At 41.9% G+C, this 16,641-nt stretch overlaps 2 protein-coding genes across 3 annotated transcripts; both read left to right on the top strand.

Annotated features, from left to right (window-relative positions):
- The first annotated feature begins 309 nt into the window (after positions 1 to 309).
- lmod1b (leiomodin 1b (smooth muscle)) lies at positions 310 to 8,927 on the top strand. 2 transcript variants are annotated; one of them, XM_086118841.1, is made up of 5 exons: positions 399 to 451; positions 574 to 814; positions 3,727 to 5,021; positions 5,792 to 6,101; positions 7,375 to 8,927. In XM_086118841.1, exons 1-5 carry the CDS (start codon positions 399 to 401, stop codon positions 7,399 to 7,401), a joined length of 1,926 nt encoding a protein of 641 aa, XP_085974967.1. In that variant the 3' UTR covers positions 7,402 to 8,927. The 2 variants fall into 2 exon arrangements, with proteins under 2 accessions (XP_085974965.1, XP_085974967.1); XM_086118839.1 differs by having other exon boundaries at positions 310 to 814.
- Positions 8,928 to 10,901: 1,974 nt separating this feature from the next.
- On the top strand, positions 10,902 to 16,373 carry timm17a (translocase of inner mitochondrial membrane 17 homolog A (yeast)). Its single transcript, XM_086118677.1, has 6 exons — positions 10,902 to 10,975; positions 13,052 to 13,151; positions 14,140 to 14,203; positions 14,269 to 14,397; positions 14,485 to 14,595; positions 15,013 to 16,373. The coding sequence occupies exons 1-6, from the start codon at positions 10,950 to 10,952 to the stop codon at positions 15,087 to 15,089; spliced, it is 507 nt and encodes a 168-aa protein (XP_085974803.1). The 5' UTR covers positions 10,902 to 10,949; the 3' UTR covers positions 15,090 to 16,373.
- Positions 16,374 to 16,641: the final 268 nt, after the last annotated feature.

Genomic DNA, 16,641 nt, shown 5'->3' with positions numbered 1-16,641 from the left:
GTTTTATTTGGGAGGCTTGAATAGGTTGAATGGCATTTCCGTTCATTTCAAGGGCGAAAGGTCATTTGAGATCCAAATGTTCCAAATGAGTTGGTCACAGAGGTACCTAAACTTGTATCTCAAGGCATCGCCATACTTATTTGTTGTGCATCGGTGCAATACATGTCATCGCTATTGCCCATTCCCAAACGTTGAAGTGATCTTCCCACACCGCAGTCCCCTCAAAAAAACGAAGTAAACCAAATCCAGAATGAACAAAAATAGCAGTTGTGTAATGAGAGGAATTGTGTGTACACTAACTCATCTGGCACCTCAGTAAACTGCAGCCCTTCCCATTCCCTTTAAAGGAGCGCGCCGTCCTCTAAACATGGACATGCACTTTCCCAGGATTCCAAGGAATGTCCCAGCCTCTCAGCAGTCCTTCGTCACCAGCCGCCCTCTTTGCAAGCATGTGAGTCCAAACGGGGATCCACGCCTCGCTCTTTCTGGAACGTATGGGAATATTTTGGCCTCAAAGCTACTTGCTACCCTGATTTATTATTTTGGCAGTTTTCAAACGAGATCTTGTCTAAGTATGTCCAGACGGAAAGTGAGAGGACTAACCCGGATGGGGCGGCAGGTGAGTGAAGATCCGGACCTGGATACCCTGCTGTCCACGCTCTCTCCAGAGGAGATGGAGGAGCTGGAGAAAGACATGATGAAAGTGCCCGACGTCAACCCGGAGGACGGTGAGGTGAGCCTTCAAGGCGAGCCCGCCGCAGGCAAAAACAACCACCTGAACGCCAAAAGCAGCCACAAAGAGGACTCGCTCCAGGTACAGTCTTGTTGTTTTGCGTCTTATTTGAGATACTGCATATCAAACATTGGCGTGTCTGCCTCACAGTTCTGAGGTTCTGGGTTTGAATCTGAACTCCGATCTTTCTACTTCTGCTCCCCACATCCCCAAAATATTCATGTTAGGTTCGCGTCTTGAAGTTGTCCATAGGTGTGAGTGTCAGTGATGTGCCAGCGATTGGCTGGTGGCCAATTCAGGGTGCATCCCACTTCTGCCACCAAAAGGTCAGTCGGAATTGAAGACTCCAAATTGTCCTTTATAGTTAACGAAAACTAAAGAAAATATCTAACACAGTCAAAATATTTTCATTCACAAAATGACAATCAGAACAAAAAAGCTTTTTGGAAAAGTGCAAACAAACTTAAAACTATATAGTATGTTTATAAAACTAGAATTATAGTTTCATTTTTATTCATTCATATCATACATGTGCTTCCCGGGTTCCTTTCAAATGTATTTATTTCGGTATTGTAGATCCCTAACTATCGAAGGACAGTCTGAGAGTCGTTTGAGAATTGTCATTTACTTGATTCCACAATCCCAGTACTTTGTGACCTTTCTTTAAAAAAATTATTTTGCCCTCGACATATATTCTATTAATTTTTTTAACAAATATGAAAACGAAACTAAAACAACCCTCGTTTTCTGAAGAAATAAAAATGAACAAACTTGCTCTTCACACTAATTAGAACTAAGTGAATTTGAAACCAAAAGTGAAGATGAAATAAAACTAACTCAAATGAAAAAGCCCAAATTATTTTAACACTGGCACGAACGTGAGTGTGAATGGTTATTTGCTTGCGTGTGCCCTGTGACTGGCTGACCACTTCCACTCATCAAACGTCAGGTGTAACTGGAAACTCTGAACTGTCCATTGGTGTGAATGTGAATGTTTGACAATATGTTGCCTCAGATTGACGATTGACCACTCCAGAGTGGATGCCACTTCTCTCACCAAAAGTCATCTTGAATTAAAGACTCTAAATTGTCTATTGGTGTGAATTGGGAGTCTGAATGCTTGTTTGTTTGTATGTGTACTTTGATTAGCGAACGACCAGTTGAACCTCTACCCCACTTCTCTCACCAAAAGTCAGCTTGGATAGTTTCCAGCTCACCCACAACCCTAATGAGGACATTCACAATAGAAAACAGATGGAAGGAGTTTTTATTGATTTTTTTTTTTTTATTATTTTAGGAGGGGAATATGCTCTGTGAGTGGCTTGGGACCATTCCAGTTTGGATCCCACTTCTCTCGCTAAAAGTCATCTGGGATACGCAGGATAAGGGTATAGCAAAAAGATGCATTAGTGGTTAGTTGTCAATGTGTCTCCTGTGATTTTGGCTGGCAGCCAGGCCAGAGTGGATCCCGCTTCGTTCACCAAAAGTCAGCTGGTGTACAGGTAGACTCCAGCTACCTCATGACCCAAACGAGGACAAGCTTTATAGAAAACGAAGGATGCATTTAAGGATTCAGACCTCATGTGTCCATGTGTTGTTTGTGTGGGTGGATTGAAGCAAGAGGCCAGCTGGATCCATCAGATCCCCAACGGGCCGCCCAAAATATTGTTTATCCCTCCGAGGCCTGATTACATTTGACATTCAACTCCTCGCAAGCAACCGCCCCCGTTTGAATGTTGTACATATATTTTTTAATGATCTTTTGTTTGATTTGATTAGATTTGATTTGAAGCACTGCGGTCCATTGTCGAGGAGTTTCTGTGCACTCAGTTGGGCGTACGGCTCCTTAATCCATGGCCCTGGTGGAATTCCTCGGTTGATCGCTCCTACGCTCACTGCCTTATAAGGACGCGTCCGCTAGCCTGGCTCATGGCGGGGATCACAAATCAAACACTTGGCAAACCTGAGCCATATAAAAAATAAAAAAAAAGATGGCCACTATAAACACACATGGCGTGTCGCAGACGGATGAGAAGCCGGACGGTCGTAAAGGGACGCAGAGGCTGAGCTTGCTCCAAGCGAGGTTAACACAAACAGATCATCAGGGCAGATTGAAGCAACTTTTCCCAACTTTTGTGTCACACAATTAATGGGAAGAGGTCCTTGAAAAATAATCCCATATTAAATCCTAATCACAATATCGGAGGGGGTGAGGGGGAATTACAATTACCGGTATATCTTTTTTGCAAACCTGGACTCAATTGTCAAACGTGTCTCAAATGCTCTGAAAACATTGGGGTCCACAATTGTAAATGTTTGCTGCAAAGCAGAGTACACACAACAATATTTGAGTCGAGTTTGAGCCTTTTTTTCGTCCTTCCAGTCGCAGTTAGCAAAGGCCCAATCATCAGTTATCTTTAAAAGATGATCCTGAACGATGAGTCTGTGGTGCAGTGTGTGTTATGAAGGATTTTCCTTCCCAGGTATTCTTGAAGAAAAAAAAAAAAACGATTGAAGCAGACGATTCCAAAAGTCTTTATGTATTGATTTGTGCGGTGAACATAACGTTTGCTTGGGCCACAGACTCTGTAATTGTCACAAAACAATGTTAACTGTTAGCCTCGCTTTTTCTATTGCTTCTTCTTTTTATTTATTGCAATTTGGATGCCCTGTACCACCATACTGCCTCTCACAGGTCAGTCTTGGCATTACAGATGTACTTTTTGTGGAAGGAGATGATTGTCAATGGTTATGTCATGCGTGCGATGTCTTGTGTTAGTCATCTGGAGTACACCGCACCTGATAGGAGAAGTATGAACAGGATTTTTTTTTTTTTAAATCCTTGTCATGTGTGGAGTCCCTCATGGTCAACGAATTGATTAAGATGTTATCACTCAGTGCATGTGTCCTCCACTTTCGGCTTGGCTTGCATTAAATTCCGTGGTCTGGTTCAACTGTGAATTAAACATGCTCATATTTGTTTCCTCACACAGGCTCAACCCAAGAAGGAAAGCCGGAAGCAGGATTACCCGCGAAAGACGGACCTGAGCCAGAAGTGCAACGACACCGCTGAAGTCCAAGGACCAGGAGAAAACGAAGTTGATGACGGCGACGAGAAAGTTCCAGAATCCTCAAAAGGGGGTCAAAGTCAGCTCTCCAGAGACCTAAAGGATGGTTGCAAGGAGAAAACGGCATGTGAGGACAACAGGACGACAGACAAGAGAGACAATCGCGAGAGCAAAACAAGGGACGTGATATCCAAGCTCCAGGAGAAGAAGAAGGAGGACACCCGTAGGGAGGACTGCAGGAGAAGAGATGACACCAAGACCAAGGACATTATCTCCAGGCTACGGGAGAAGAGCGAGAAGGAAGTAGGCAGGGAGCGGGTTCGGCGATCCGACAGCTTCAGGACACAGGGACTGGTTTCCAGGATACTGGAGAAGCAGAACAAATCGCAGGAGAACGCGACTCCCGAGGAGAAGAAGCCTCAGGATGAGGATAAGGAAAAGAAGGCGGCTCGCAGAGTGCAACGGCAAGCCTCTGAGAAGGAGGATGGAACGAGAAGAGGTGAAGAACTGCTCAACCACAGCGATCACTTGAAGGAACAGAAAGCAGAAGAGCAGAAAGTCGACACCCGAGAAAAACTCACCAACTGCGTGGCCCCAACCTCCAAAACGAAGGAGGAAGACGTCGCCGACGAAGACGCCGGCATGTTCGACGAGCTCCTGGAGCAGGTCCGAGGCGACGACCCGTCCTTGGTGGAGCTCAACGTCAACAACTCAGAGGTGATCAAGACCAAGACGCTCATCGAGCTGGCCGAGGCGCTGCGCCGCAACACCCATGTCAGGAAGGTGGCGCTGGCCAACTGCCGTGCCGACGACCACGTGGCATACGCCGTCGCTGGCACGCTGCACCACAACTCCAGCGTCACCAGCATCAACTTGGACTCCAACCATCTCACCGGCAAGGGCATCCTGGCCCTCATACAAGCGCTACGCTACAACACCACCCTCACCGAGCTCCGCTTCCAGAACCAGCGGCACGTCTGCGGAGGCAAGACGGAGATGGAGATGATCAAGGTGCTGAAAGAGAACACCACCCTTCTTAAACTGGGCTACCACTTCGAGCTGGCCGGGCCCAGGATGACCACGACCAACATCCTAAGTCGTAACATGGACCGCCAGCGTCAGAGGCGTTTACAGGAGCAGAAGCAGGCCCAGGCCAGAAATGGAACCGACAACAAGGATACTCTGGACGTGCCCAAGCCGGGTGGCGGAGGCTCCCATAGGTGTGTAATGGGAATGGGATTATCTAATACAGTGATAGGGAGTCATTCCTGCCGCAAATAGCATAGACCGAAGAATTACGCCCCCAAACAAAGGGGACTGTATTGTTAATTGTGGGTATCAAAGGACCACTTTGTCCAAATGAAGCTACCCACTGAGGTCCATGCAGGTCAAACCATTTGCAATATGATTGGCTTCTGCATACAGGCAAGGACTGTCTAGAAGGCTAAGTGGGATTCCTAAAAACATCTGATTGAACCATATATCTGTTTGTCTTATACTGGCTCAGGTGAACACACCAGAAGGAGCAGGGCCATTTAATTGTTGCAGTGTGACCAAAAACATCTTTTAAGTGTTTTTATAAAGTATAAGTATAAAGTACAATTTCATGCAGCACTTTACTGAACGCAACAAACAGTTGAACACACAAATTCAAAATGACAACATCTGCAAGGATCTGCTGTAGGCCACAACTCGCATCCAGACTCCCACATCCAGACTGATCCACCCAACTGAGCCATCCTGACTTCAGCCCTTGTTGTCACTCGCCAGGCCACACCACCTAAAGACACATATTCAGTACAATACCACATTATATACAGTAATTACACTTCTCTTCAGTTATGGGAAACTCCATTGGTACACGAGCTAACAATTAGCATATATGTGACAGCATTGTTGCCCTTTAAGCAACTGATATCTGAGTACAGACGGCGCTGCAACATCTGTATAACGTATATGACGATACTCACGGACCTATTCTGTATTCCAGAAATTCCACCACATGGAGCTCTCCAAAGGCGTCTCCTAAACCGTCCCCCATACCTTCGCCCATGCCTTCGCCTAAACTGAGCCCCAAGAGGGGAGTCGGGGCTGCTCCACCACCGCCCCCGCCCCCACCCCCACCTGGGGGTGCGCCCCCACCTCCTCCGCCTCTCATGCTGGAAGTGGACTCCTTGAGGAACTCTTTGACTCCGGTTTCGCGGAGGAGCCTGGATGGGAAGAACCGAGGGGGCGCAAAGAACTCCAGGGATCAGCTGCTCGCCTCCATTAGGGGGAGCAACATCCAACAACTCAAGAAGGTACATCCAATGTTCACAGAACTAACGCTGTTGTAGTTAACAGAGCTGCTCAAAATAATGAAAACTAGGACAGAAAAAATATTTTTGTTAACTGAAAAAAGAAAAAGAACGATAACTGACTGTAACTGGATTTTATGTTCACAAAACGTTAAACAAACGACAAGGGACATTTTGATCTTGCTGTTCATTTCATACAAAAAGGTTTTGTGCAGTTTTGAAATGATTTTGCCTCTGTCTGTTTTTTATTTGATTTGTGGACATTTGAAGGCCTAAATCGGTCCTCACCGAAAACATTAAATTCTATCTGTAATTGAGTTTTTACTTCACAGTGTTGATTCCTTTCAGTTGTAACCTTTTGTAACTTCACACATGATAACATTGCCCCCCAAAATGGCTCAAAATAAGCAATTTTGTAATTGCTGTTTCCGGGTAAAATTTATATTTTGCGCCTCATTATGCGTATTGAATTACTAAACTGAGACTCTAATGCAGAGACTACAGCCAAAAGAAACGTAATAGAAGAAGAACCAAGGAGATGGTTCCAAAAAGATGCGCTGGTCTCACGTCACCTACCACAAGTAGTCATGGGTCAAGCGGAAACTCTGTGCTACTTACACAGAAGCAGCTAGCTAGCAACAGCTTTGACTGGCTTCTTGTGTACCCAAACACATTGCAGAGGCGCTCCTGAGTCAGTAATCATTGCCTGTGTGGATGCTACATTTCTTAAAAGTATCATACTCACAGAGGGATGATGAGAAAAGATGGAGAAACCATATTAAATGTTAAGTTAACCTAAGAATGACACAACTAGCGCATTAAATCATGCACTTGAGTGCTTGAAGGATCAATTTCACTTTCCACACACGTCTGGCTGGAACCACGTTAAAGCGGAGAACATCCAAATTTGAACAGCAAAATAGCAGGATAATTGATAAATGCCTGAATTCTGGTGAGAAAATCATACATGCTCAATTGACAGGGAAGTGAATTCTTTTTCTCATTTAAAGACTGTGTTGCTTTGTTGGACGGACATTTGATTGCTCCAGTCTCGTGCAGCATCAGACGAACAATTCAGAATGCATTTGTAAAGTGGCCGGTTGTAAGATAAGATGGCAAAAACACCTTATTAATGGGTCACCAATTCCAATCTTTAAATGTCAATGCAAAGTTGTGACTAGAAAACCCAAATTTCTATGATATAGCCGCACTGGAACACTTTATTGATTTCCACATGCCGAGTCCATTTATACGTTTTGCTTTCCCCCCCCAACAGGTACCTGTACCCAAGTGGCTGCAGTGATTTTCCTAGTGGCATCTGGAACGTAAGAAACACGGTCGAACGGATATCTCGCCGCAAGAAGACAAACCCTCCCTCGGGTCGAGGGTCCATCTTGCGGGAATGACAGTTTTGACGATGAGGCCGCCCTTTTACCCTGAGTACTTCCCACGGAATACTGGACCAAAGGACCCTTGTGAAGAACAGGGGCCACGATGGTCTCTGCCAGTCGTCCATTTTGCAGTCATGGACTCATATTGCTCTTTGCTGGTCATTTGCACTAATAGGTACTAGATGAAGTCCATTATACAACATATTGTATCGCGTATGAATGCAAGTGCCTGAGAAAACAGTGAAAATAGTGTACACACGTAATGAGGAAAAAAAAACATTACTGTACTGCAATTTTCATGTGTGGTGTTCTTGAAATGGCCAACAAAACACAGCACATACAGTATATCAACAGACAATCATAAGTCTCAACCCCGAAACTGGATGTCCGTCGTTGTACGAAGACTGAACTTTTAGGGCAGCATGATTGAGAAAGAGAAGTAGTAGGGAAAGAAATAGAACAAGCCAGGCTAGCTGATAATTGATCTCCATTTTTCGTGTCAAAATCCCGGAGTCCATGGCCCAGCTCTGTGTTGAATGCACACGTGTAAGGATTTGACCTTGGTGCATATTGAACAAGTTCAACATTGGCAATTGATCGGGAAATAAAAATCCCTCTTAGCACACCCCACACCATAAAATGATTTCTCAGGATAATCATTGAGAGGCATCCAATAATCAGGCCTTTGCTGACTTTGATCGACAGAAAAGGAAAATATTCAAATTTAGCCCGATTGTCGTTATGCGTGTACCCCGCTTTCAACATTTAGAATTGACGACACCAAACTTTTTCTGAGCGGATCAGGAAGTAAAAATCCCTCTTGATACACTTCATACCACAGTATAACCACCCAAAGGTAATCTTTTAGACACATCCAATATTCTGGCCTGTGCTGACTTTGATCGGAATTGGGGAAAAGTGCTCAAATTTGGACCAATTGGTGGCGTGTGTGTCCCCCACTTGAGTTGTTAAAGTCACTGTCAATTAATCTGTCCAAACTGAGATGAAAACAACAGGGAATACGTCACGACGGCCTAGTTTAAAAAACAACAACATAATGTGGCTCCGGGAAAAAGAACACCAAGCACTGAGTGCCTCAAGTCAAATAAATCTCAGGCAAAGTTCATTTGGAAAAGCGCCACTAAGGAGTTTTAATTACGACTTAAAAGGAAGTACAAATTCATAAGTGTTGTACAGAATCATTTTAGCTAGCGTAATTGATAATCGTATGTAATGTGCATGTAATATAGCTACAGTATGTGTCTTTAAGGTTGATATCAAGCTTCCTGTTGATTGATAACTTTTGAGTGAAGGTCTTTTCTTTGATGACGTTATGGCACTTCCTCTTTGTGTAACCCAGATTAATTTTTTTCCATTTTGCGATGACACACCTTTCTAACGGAGCCTGTATGTCTTCAATAAAACGCTTTACTATGTTGCTGTTGACTCACAAAAGCAATTCATTACCAATTGGTTTGGTTATTAACAGCTCTAATTTAATCATTCAACATTTTCTGAGCATTGTGTTTTCATCCCCATTTTAAAAAAAACATTCTTCATTATTTTTTTAAATACTGATACATCCTACTGTGATGATAGAAAGATGGTATTAATTAAATGTTATTGAATAAAAATGTTTCAATGATTCAAAACAATTTTGGATAATAAGATGAAAAAAATGGGATTTAAAAGGGTTTGTTTTTTAAAAGAAAAAGATTAAAAGGGGGAAAAATTGACATTTTTGTACATCAAGATTTTACAGGGGAAGTCTCTCCAAAATAATTTGGATGGTTGCTTTTAAAAAATACAAGAACATCTGAAGGGTTTTTTTCTACAGAAAGAAAGATTTGAGTTGAAATAAAACACTGGAAATAGTTTTTGAACAATTTTTGATGTAAACCTACAAAGCAAATGTTTCACTAAATGTTTGAATTGAAAAGAAAAGAGAATAGAAAGAAAGATAATGTTCCAGAATATATTTTTGGAATGTCTGAAAATCTTGGCAAATAAACACAATAATTCTTTTTTTATATCCCACAAAATTTGGAGCGACAAAAAAACACATGAATACAACTATTTCCGATTTTTTAAAAATTCCAACATAGACTTGCTTAACTGGTAATAGCTATTATGTGATTAGCCACTTCGCAGTTCCGAATGGCATTTACTTGGCATTCTCTCAGATTGTTGTGACATTTATGGGTACAAAGAAGAGAAAAATCAGAAAAATGGCCATTTTTAAAATACAAATAGATTTTTTTAATGTTTGTCTTTGGATAAAAAGAAAATAAGTCTAAATGTTTCAGTCCGTTTTCTTTTAATTGCACGACTAAAATAATGGAGAAACGGGGTTTTCATGACAACAAATTAATTCCATAATCATTTTGACTCAATGGCTGTATCTCTTTGACTTCATTCACACTTTTCAAATTCCATTTGCCTTAAATATGCATACATTCGCTGTAAGTCTGCATCTTCATTACCACCACGAAGTCTGAAGGGCTCTGTTCACATCTATTACCAAGTATTATCACGTTGATGGTTTTACATAGTTTGTTTGCTGAAGTGAGCAGGGTGGAAGCTGTCTAGTGTGGAGACAAGAAGAACAGCATCAGAAGGCCAGTTTACATCTCCCCAAATGTCTATATTTGGTCATTTCTTCTATGGAGGCTTGGGCTGTAATTCATTCCGTTGTGGTTCCTAATAGCCGGCTGCTGGCCAATCTGTCGCTGCTCTCTGTCTGCTGCTGTGTGTGCTGTTCCTCTGACCACCAACAATGTTTGATTGGGAAGGAATGAAAACATCGGAGTCGAACTTTAACGGGGAGTGTGTGTGCTATGACTTATGCAGTTAAAAATATGCACACACAAAAACCTGGGCTCGTGTGGTCATGTCTTAAAAATGCTTTTCTGTAAAGTACTGTATTACAAGGACCAGTCTTCTCTTTTTTTATGCATTCATTTGGATTGGTTGTAATAACTCGTGTGATTTATATCCATAAATATTTTCATTTAATACTTTTATTCAACAATGAGTTCGGACAATACAGTGACGTACATGTATTTTTCTCATTTAAATTTTAATCAGGTTATAATACAAAGTAAAAAGGAAAATACTGTCATAAATGACATGAAAATATAACAACAACAACAATAATAGTGTTAACGATTACTTTGTAATGAGAAACAAAATAGTAGGCACATACATATGAAATACTAATCAACTTATGATACGTTTTATTCACACTGATATTTACTTTTTTATGAATTATGGTGTTAAACTGGATACATTTTACCTCAGTGTCACATTTTGGCGATTTTTGAGTTTCCCACCATTGTTTATGCACCGGGAGGTGCATTATGGCCCCTTTAAGCCCCTTTAAGCGCCTGGTGTTGCGTCATAGCGTCACTCAGTCGTCACACTCCGGCTCCGGCACGGGAGGAAACAGCAGAAGAACAAAATGGAGGAATATGCTAGAGAGCCGTGGTGAGTCCTTTCAGCAAAAATAAGAATTGATTTTTTTTTTCTTTAGCACAGCATGGTGTAGGATCTCATTCAAGCGAGTTTGTCTTATTCCCCCTCCCCCGCACCCTCCACGAGACTCAGCAGAAACCGCCTCGCTTACTGCTGTTAGCATTGATGCTAAACCGACATTACATTGTGTTAGCCGCATGACATCGTGGCTAAAAGCACGTTGTGGTGACCTTGCGGACTTGCCCCCCTTCCTGTACAAATTAAGATGACATCACGTAATTTTTCGATAACTTCGTTCACTGTCTGTTCACAAACGGCAATACCAACGAATGTGACACATTGAGCGCATATAATGACGTATAGTGGAGGACGTGTTAGCTGTAGATATTTGATAAGCTAACCCCGCTACCCCCGCCAACCTGCGATTACCTGATTGCGCAACATGACAAAATATGCCAATAACGATTTAATGACTGTTTAACAGAGGCGGGGGATAAGTCATTTCTGCGCAGCTTCCAATAACTTTAAAGTTTCATGCACATCCCAAATAAGTCAAGTTGAGTCCCTACTCAATGTCAAGCAAGTCATTAATCTTGTCGCAGTCTTGCTCGGTCTCATCATATATTGCACATTTGCCACTTTGCTATGCATACATAGTCCTTGAAAACAAATCTAATGTTCTTCTCGAATGGCAAGTGGGTGAATTCGTGAATTGAGGCTGCAGCAATAGAATAGTTCTAGAATTAAGTATTTGAGTTCAGTATTTGGATTAAAAAAATTGCTTGCATTATTATTGAGATGCAAGTTTTATTTTTGTCCATTTATGGTCATCATCCTCCCGTTCCTCCCTTTAATATCTTTGACTTGATTGTGCATGGCTTGAGAAGTTGAGGGCTGGTTTGGTAAGTGATGTGGGTGTCAGCGAATGGGAGGGTAGAGTTAGCTGTCTGTTAACTGCCTCAAGGAGTGAATTCTGGACATTGGCAGCTTCTGTATGAGCGTTATTACGTGTTTGTTTTCTGACCATTTGGTCAATAAAGCGGCGGCTATGTCTATTCTTGACCACTTTTTAGGGCACTACAATGCGTTCTAACTAACAGGGTAGGCTATATTAAATTAACCAACATCGATACATAACTTTCTGTGTAGGTGATTTGTCGATGTGCTGTTGAGATCAGGGGCGGTTCTGGATCAATTTCACTGAGGGGGCCAGGCTGGGGACATGGGGTTTTGATGGGGGGGCACATTCAACCCAGGGCTAAAAAGACACATTCGAAATCTTATTTGACTTTTTATTTCTTCAGACTTTGAAATTGTAGTCATAACATTACAGTGATGAGAAAAAAACAGTATTAGGAGGGCTAAAATGTCTGCAAGCGTAACAATACGCCGTGTCCATCTGTTGAGAATATTCAAGCCAGGAGATGATATGGTACCAGCCTGCCGGGGACAAAAATTGCAAATACACTGAAGCTAGATGTTTTACATGCATATAATCATCCAAATTTTAAAAGGCAATGTCTTATATATTGATCCTGTTAAATAAAAATTAAAATAAAAAGGGAGACTAAAAAAGTTACACACACACACACACACACACACACACGCACACACACGCAAATAGCACTCGTGTCGTGGTAATTTCCTTCTCTGCGGACTGCTTCTCATTTTCCCGCTCATTTTTAAGTGGCGCAGCGCACTAAAGGGTCCGACTAGAATGTTAAATCACGCACTTTAGTTCCACCTTTCGCGTCGGCGACTCGGCACGACTGCGTAATCTGCGCTCGGAGGGGGGGCCACAGGGGGGGCCAGAATCGGTGCTACAGGGGCACTGACCCCCGTTGCCCCCCCCCCCCCCCCAGAACCGCCACTGGTTGAGATACACATTGCACTTTCGCTTCTATGTGAAATGAGTGAGGAGTGTTGCACATGCCTGCAATAGCATTAGTCCATATCGAAAAATGAGTTTAAGATAGACACATTTATTGTAATCAAATAATATGAGTTATTTGAATAATTTTTACAGCCCGGTGGAATCAGCGATGTTTTCCTGTACATGGAATTTGAATTATTTCTTAATGTTTTCAGTCCCTGGAGGATTGTGGACGACTGTGGGGGTGCGTTCACCATGGGGGCCATTGGAGGTGGAATATTCCAAGCAGTAAAAGGCTTCAGGAACGCACCTTCGGTAAGACCACTCACAACACTGTGTACCGTGTAATCTCATGATGACTTTTGCATAGTTGTTTCATTAAAATTATCAACATAATCACATGAGCATCAGAGACATTCCCTTGGTGGCATATAACAGCTTCCTCAAAAAGTGCCGTCAACTCTGGTTCTTAAACTGAAAGAGACAGTTTTTTTTTTCATGATTCATAACGGTTCCAAAGTATTTCAAGAACTTAACTGTGGTATGCTGTCATTAAAATACTTCAAGGCTCAAGAAATGTGACCATTTTATACCTTTTTTGTTTTGCGGGTCCAATACCGTCTCATGCAATTGCATACTCGTAACCACATGAGGGAAACAAAATTCACTGCGGCTCTGCTTACCTCTTTTTGGCTTTGACTTGTGGGTGTCTCTGCCTGGTAGTGTTTCAGACTGTGTAATCTAGCGAACGAACTCTTGAGCGTTGCTTGTAAGTGTCTCTCGATCTTCACCCAGCCTAGCCTCTGAGTCATGGCCGTAGAAACTTGGTATAAGGGTGGTACAGTGTACCCCCGCTAATCGTGGGCGATATGGAAATACATATAATTATAAAGAAGAAGAATATCAAAATAAAAATACATTTTGTACTGTATAATGTTAATTTTTGAAAAAGAAACAGGTTTGATTGTTTGGATGTAATTTCACTGCTTGACTGTTAAATGTTTACATTGATGAGGTGTCCGCGTTTCGGGTATCCCATTAACATAAAAAAATGTAAATTACAAAAATGGGCATTCATGTTTTTCACAGGGAGGTGGTGAAATTATACTCTGATAATCAGCTGATTAATCGGTTATTGGAATTTTATTCTGACAGATATCGGAATCGTCCTAACAAAAAAAATCAGTTCGGTTGGGTCCTACCAGAGCCAGAAACTATTAAAATGTCAATATATTCATAATATGTGCCCTGAAAGTTTTTCATTTCAGACTCTAAGTGTTTTTATTGACGCTGTGTTCTGTAGGGAATGAATCACAGAATGAGAGGCAGCATGACTGCTATCAAGACCAGAGCTCCACAGCTTGGAGGTAAGATTTATTCATTAATTATGCTCTTGTCATCGACAAACAATGTCTCTGGCGTTTTTTATAAGGTAGCTTTGCGGTGTGGGGAGGCCTCTTCTCCATGATCGACTGCGGCCTGGTGAAGGTACGCGGGAAGGAGGATCCCTGGAATTCCATCACGAGCGGTGCCATGACAGGAGCCATCCTCGCCGCCAGAAGTCAGTCTACAAACGCTTTAGAAAAGATTCCGCCCGCGTTGGCCTCAACACACCTGTGGTCGAGCCATGAACTGACCCTTTTTACAGATGGACCTGTGGCCATGGTGGGCTCTGCGGCTATGGGGGGCATCCTGTTAGCCTTGATAGAGGGCGCCGGGATCATGCTGTCTAGGTTTGCCTCCTCACAATTTCCGACAGGCAAGTTGGACCACCATTTATTTTTTGTGATATCACTTTATACATTTGTCCATAGTACAGCCCATATGACTTTTTTTTTTTCTTAAGTGAAGAAAAATGTTTTTCCTTAATGTATACAATGTTTAGTTTCATAGATTATTTGTTTTTTAAAATGTATATTTTTAAACGTATTCCTTACATATGCATATCGATGTTCATTTTTGTTTTTGATTTAAAAAGAAAAATTTTCTTCCACCTAGCTCATTAAAAAAAACTACGGAGTTGGCCTAACAACGAATAAATACAGTATAAGCCGACCAATTTGTTTGCATGTTTCCCAAGTATGCGTTTTCTAGGCTTGATTTATGACGAACAGCCCTGGAATTACAATATACAGTAGACAACAAACAAACAACTTCATTTGTGTTGGTGTTTCAGGCCCTCAGTTTGCAGAGGAGCCAGCCCCCACCCCCATGCCCGCCGCGCCCTTTGGAGACTACCGACAATATCAGTGAAAGGACCGATTTCCTCTCGCCCTTCTTTGGCTTTTTTTTTTTTTTTTTTTTTAATTCCTCGTGGGAGTTACAAAGTGGGAATGGAGATGACACAAATGCACATCCGTAACCATAGGGACAAGTACACCACCTGCCCGCACTACATGATGGACTGAGACTGCACAGTGACATCTTCATTTTCATTTAAAATGCACCTTTTTTTTCCAGATGTGCGGCGGAACCTCCAAAAGGGTGTGCACGCGTACACACACACACACACAAATACAAAGGCATAACTAAAAATGGATGGAAATGTTATTAAAAAGAAAAAAAAACTACAAAGTTTATACATACACCATCTTTGAATGATCTTGGCAATGGTTTCCTTTTAGAAGTGGAGTTTGGCCTTACAGCACAAAAGTCCCTCACTGCTTGTCATTAACCACTTTGCTATTCACATTTGCATCTGTCTAGTGTCAATTTTGTGAATTCTTTTTCTCGTTGTGCTGAACAGCCGTACCCTTTGCAATCATTTCTTGTGGTGAAATGGAAAGTACAAAAAAACAAGTGCATGATAAAAATATGCCATTAGCTGCCAAGCTTTTCACGAGTTAGCCAAAAACCACAAATGGATAAAATAATACCTACCGTAATAACAATTACCTTAATTTATGACACATCCCTGTGTCATGAAAGTTCCATTTTCTGATTCTGTGGTTATCATCACTGACAGTATACCCTTTGTGGCAATTTCCTAAAAAGTTATTTTTGACTTTTGCGGCGGATTTTCCACAAAATGTTGGTCAAACTACATCATATTTGAAGGTTCCGCTGTACTGATTTTTTTAAGGTGTTATTTGGGATGAATACTTGTAGCCCAGCCACTGCAGATGCTGGCCAGGCGATCTGGTTGACTACGGAATGCGAAGAACACAAAGCATGATTAATTTATTATACTTTAGTGTACTGTGTATACGTTTAAAGGCTCCCCCTTGTATTTGCTCGTTTGCCTTAAATAGAACATGCTCGAGCTCGCCGAGGTCTCTTGTTGCATATAATACATTGACTCCAGTTGGTTTCAAGATAATGTATTTATTTTTACAATGTAATGAGTCAACTGGGTGTTCTATGCAGATGTTTCTTTTTTTTGCATTTTGAATGCAAAAGAGACAGGAGGGAAAGGCATGATTGCAAAAGGCACTGCAACTGAATGGTGGAACTCATGCAAGGAAGGGGTAGTTACATCCTGTATTCAATCTCAATGAGAGATTGTACTATAAGACAATAAACAGAAATGTGTTTTAATTTGTCTTTTTGTTCAGTATAGTAGAGAACAATGTTTCTATTTCCTGGTAATATGGAAGATGGGGGTCGATGAAATTAACCACTAGAGGGCGGCCGTCACAAATGAGACTTGCACGGCCTCGCTGTTTTTACGGCCAATTTGTACGGAAATCAGAACGACTCATTGTCTTACCACAAACCTAAAGCAATACGAAAGTCTCAAACATAAAAATATGGATTAAAAATCCATTATAGTCTATAAATATCGAAACAAAAACACCGAAAAACA

This window comes from Hippocampus guttulatus, chromosome 8 (assembly GCF_054856545.1).
Source record: "Hippocampus guttulatus isolate MCC_2025c chromosome 8, RoL_Hgut_1.0, whole genome shotgun sequence".
NCBI lineage: Eukaryota > Metazoa > Chordata > Actinopteri > Syngnathiformes > Syngnathidae > Hippocampus > Hippocampus guttulatus.
The sequence above is the reverse complement of the archived record's forward strand: the minus strand, read 5'-3'. Positions and strand labels throughout refer to the sequence as shown.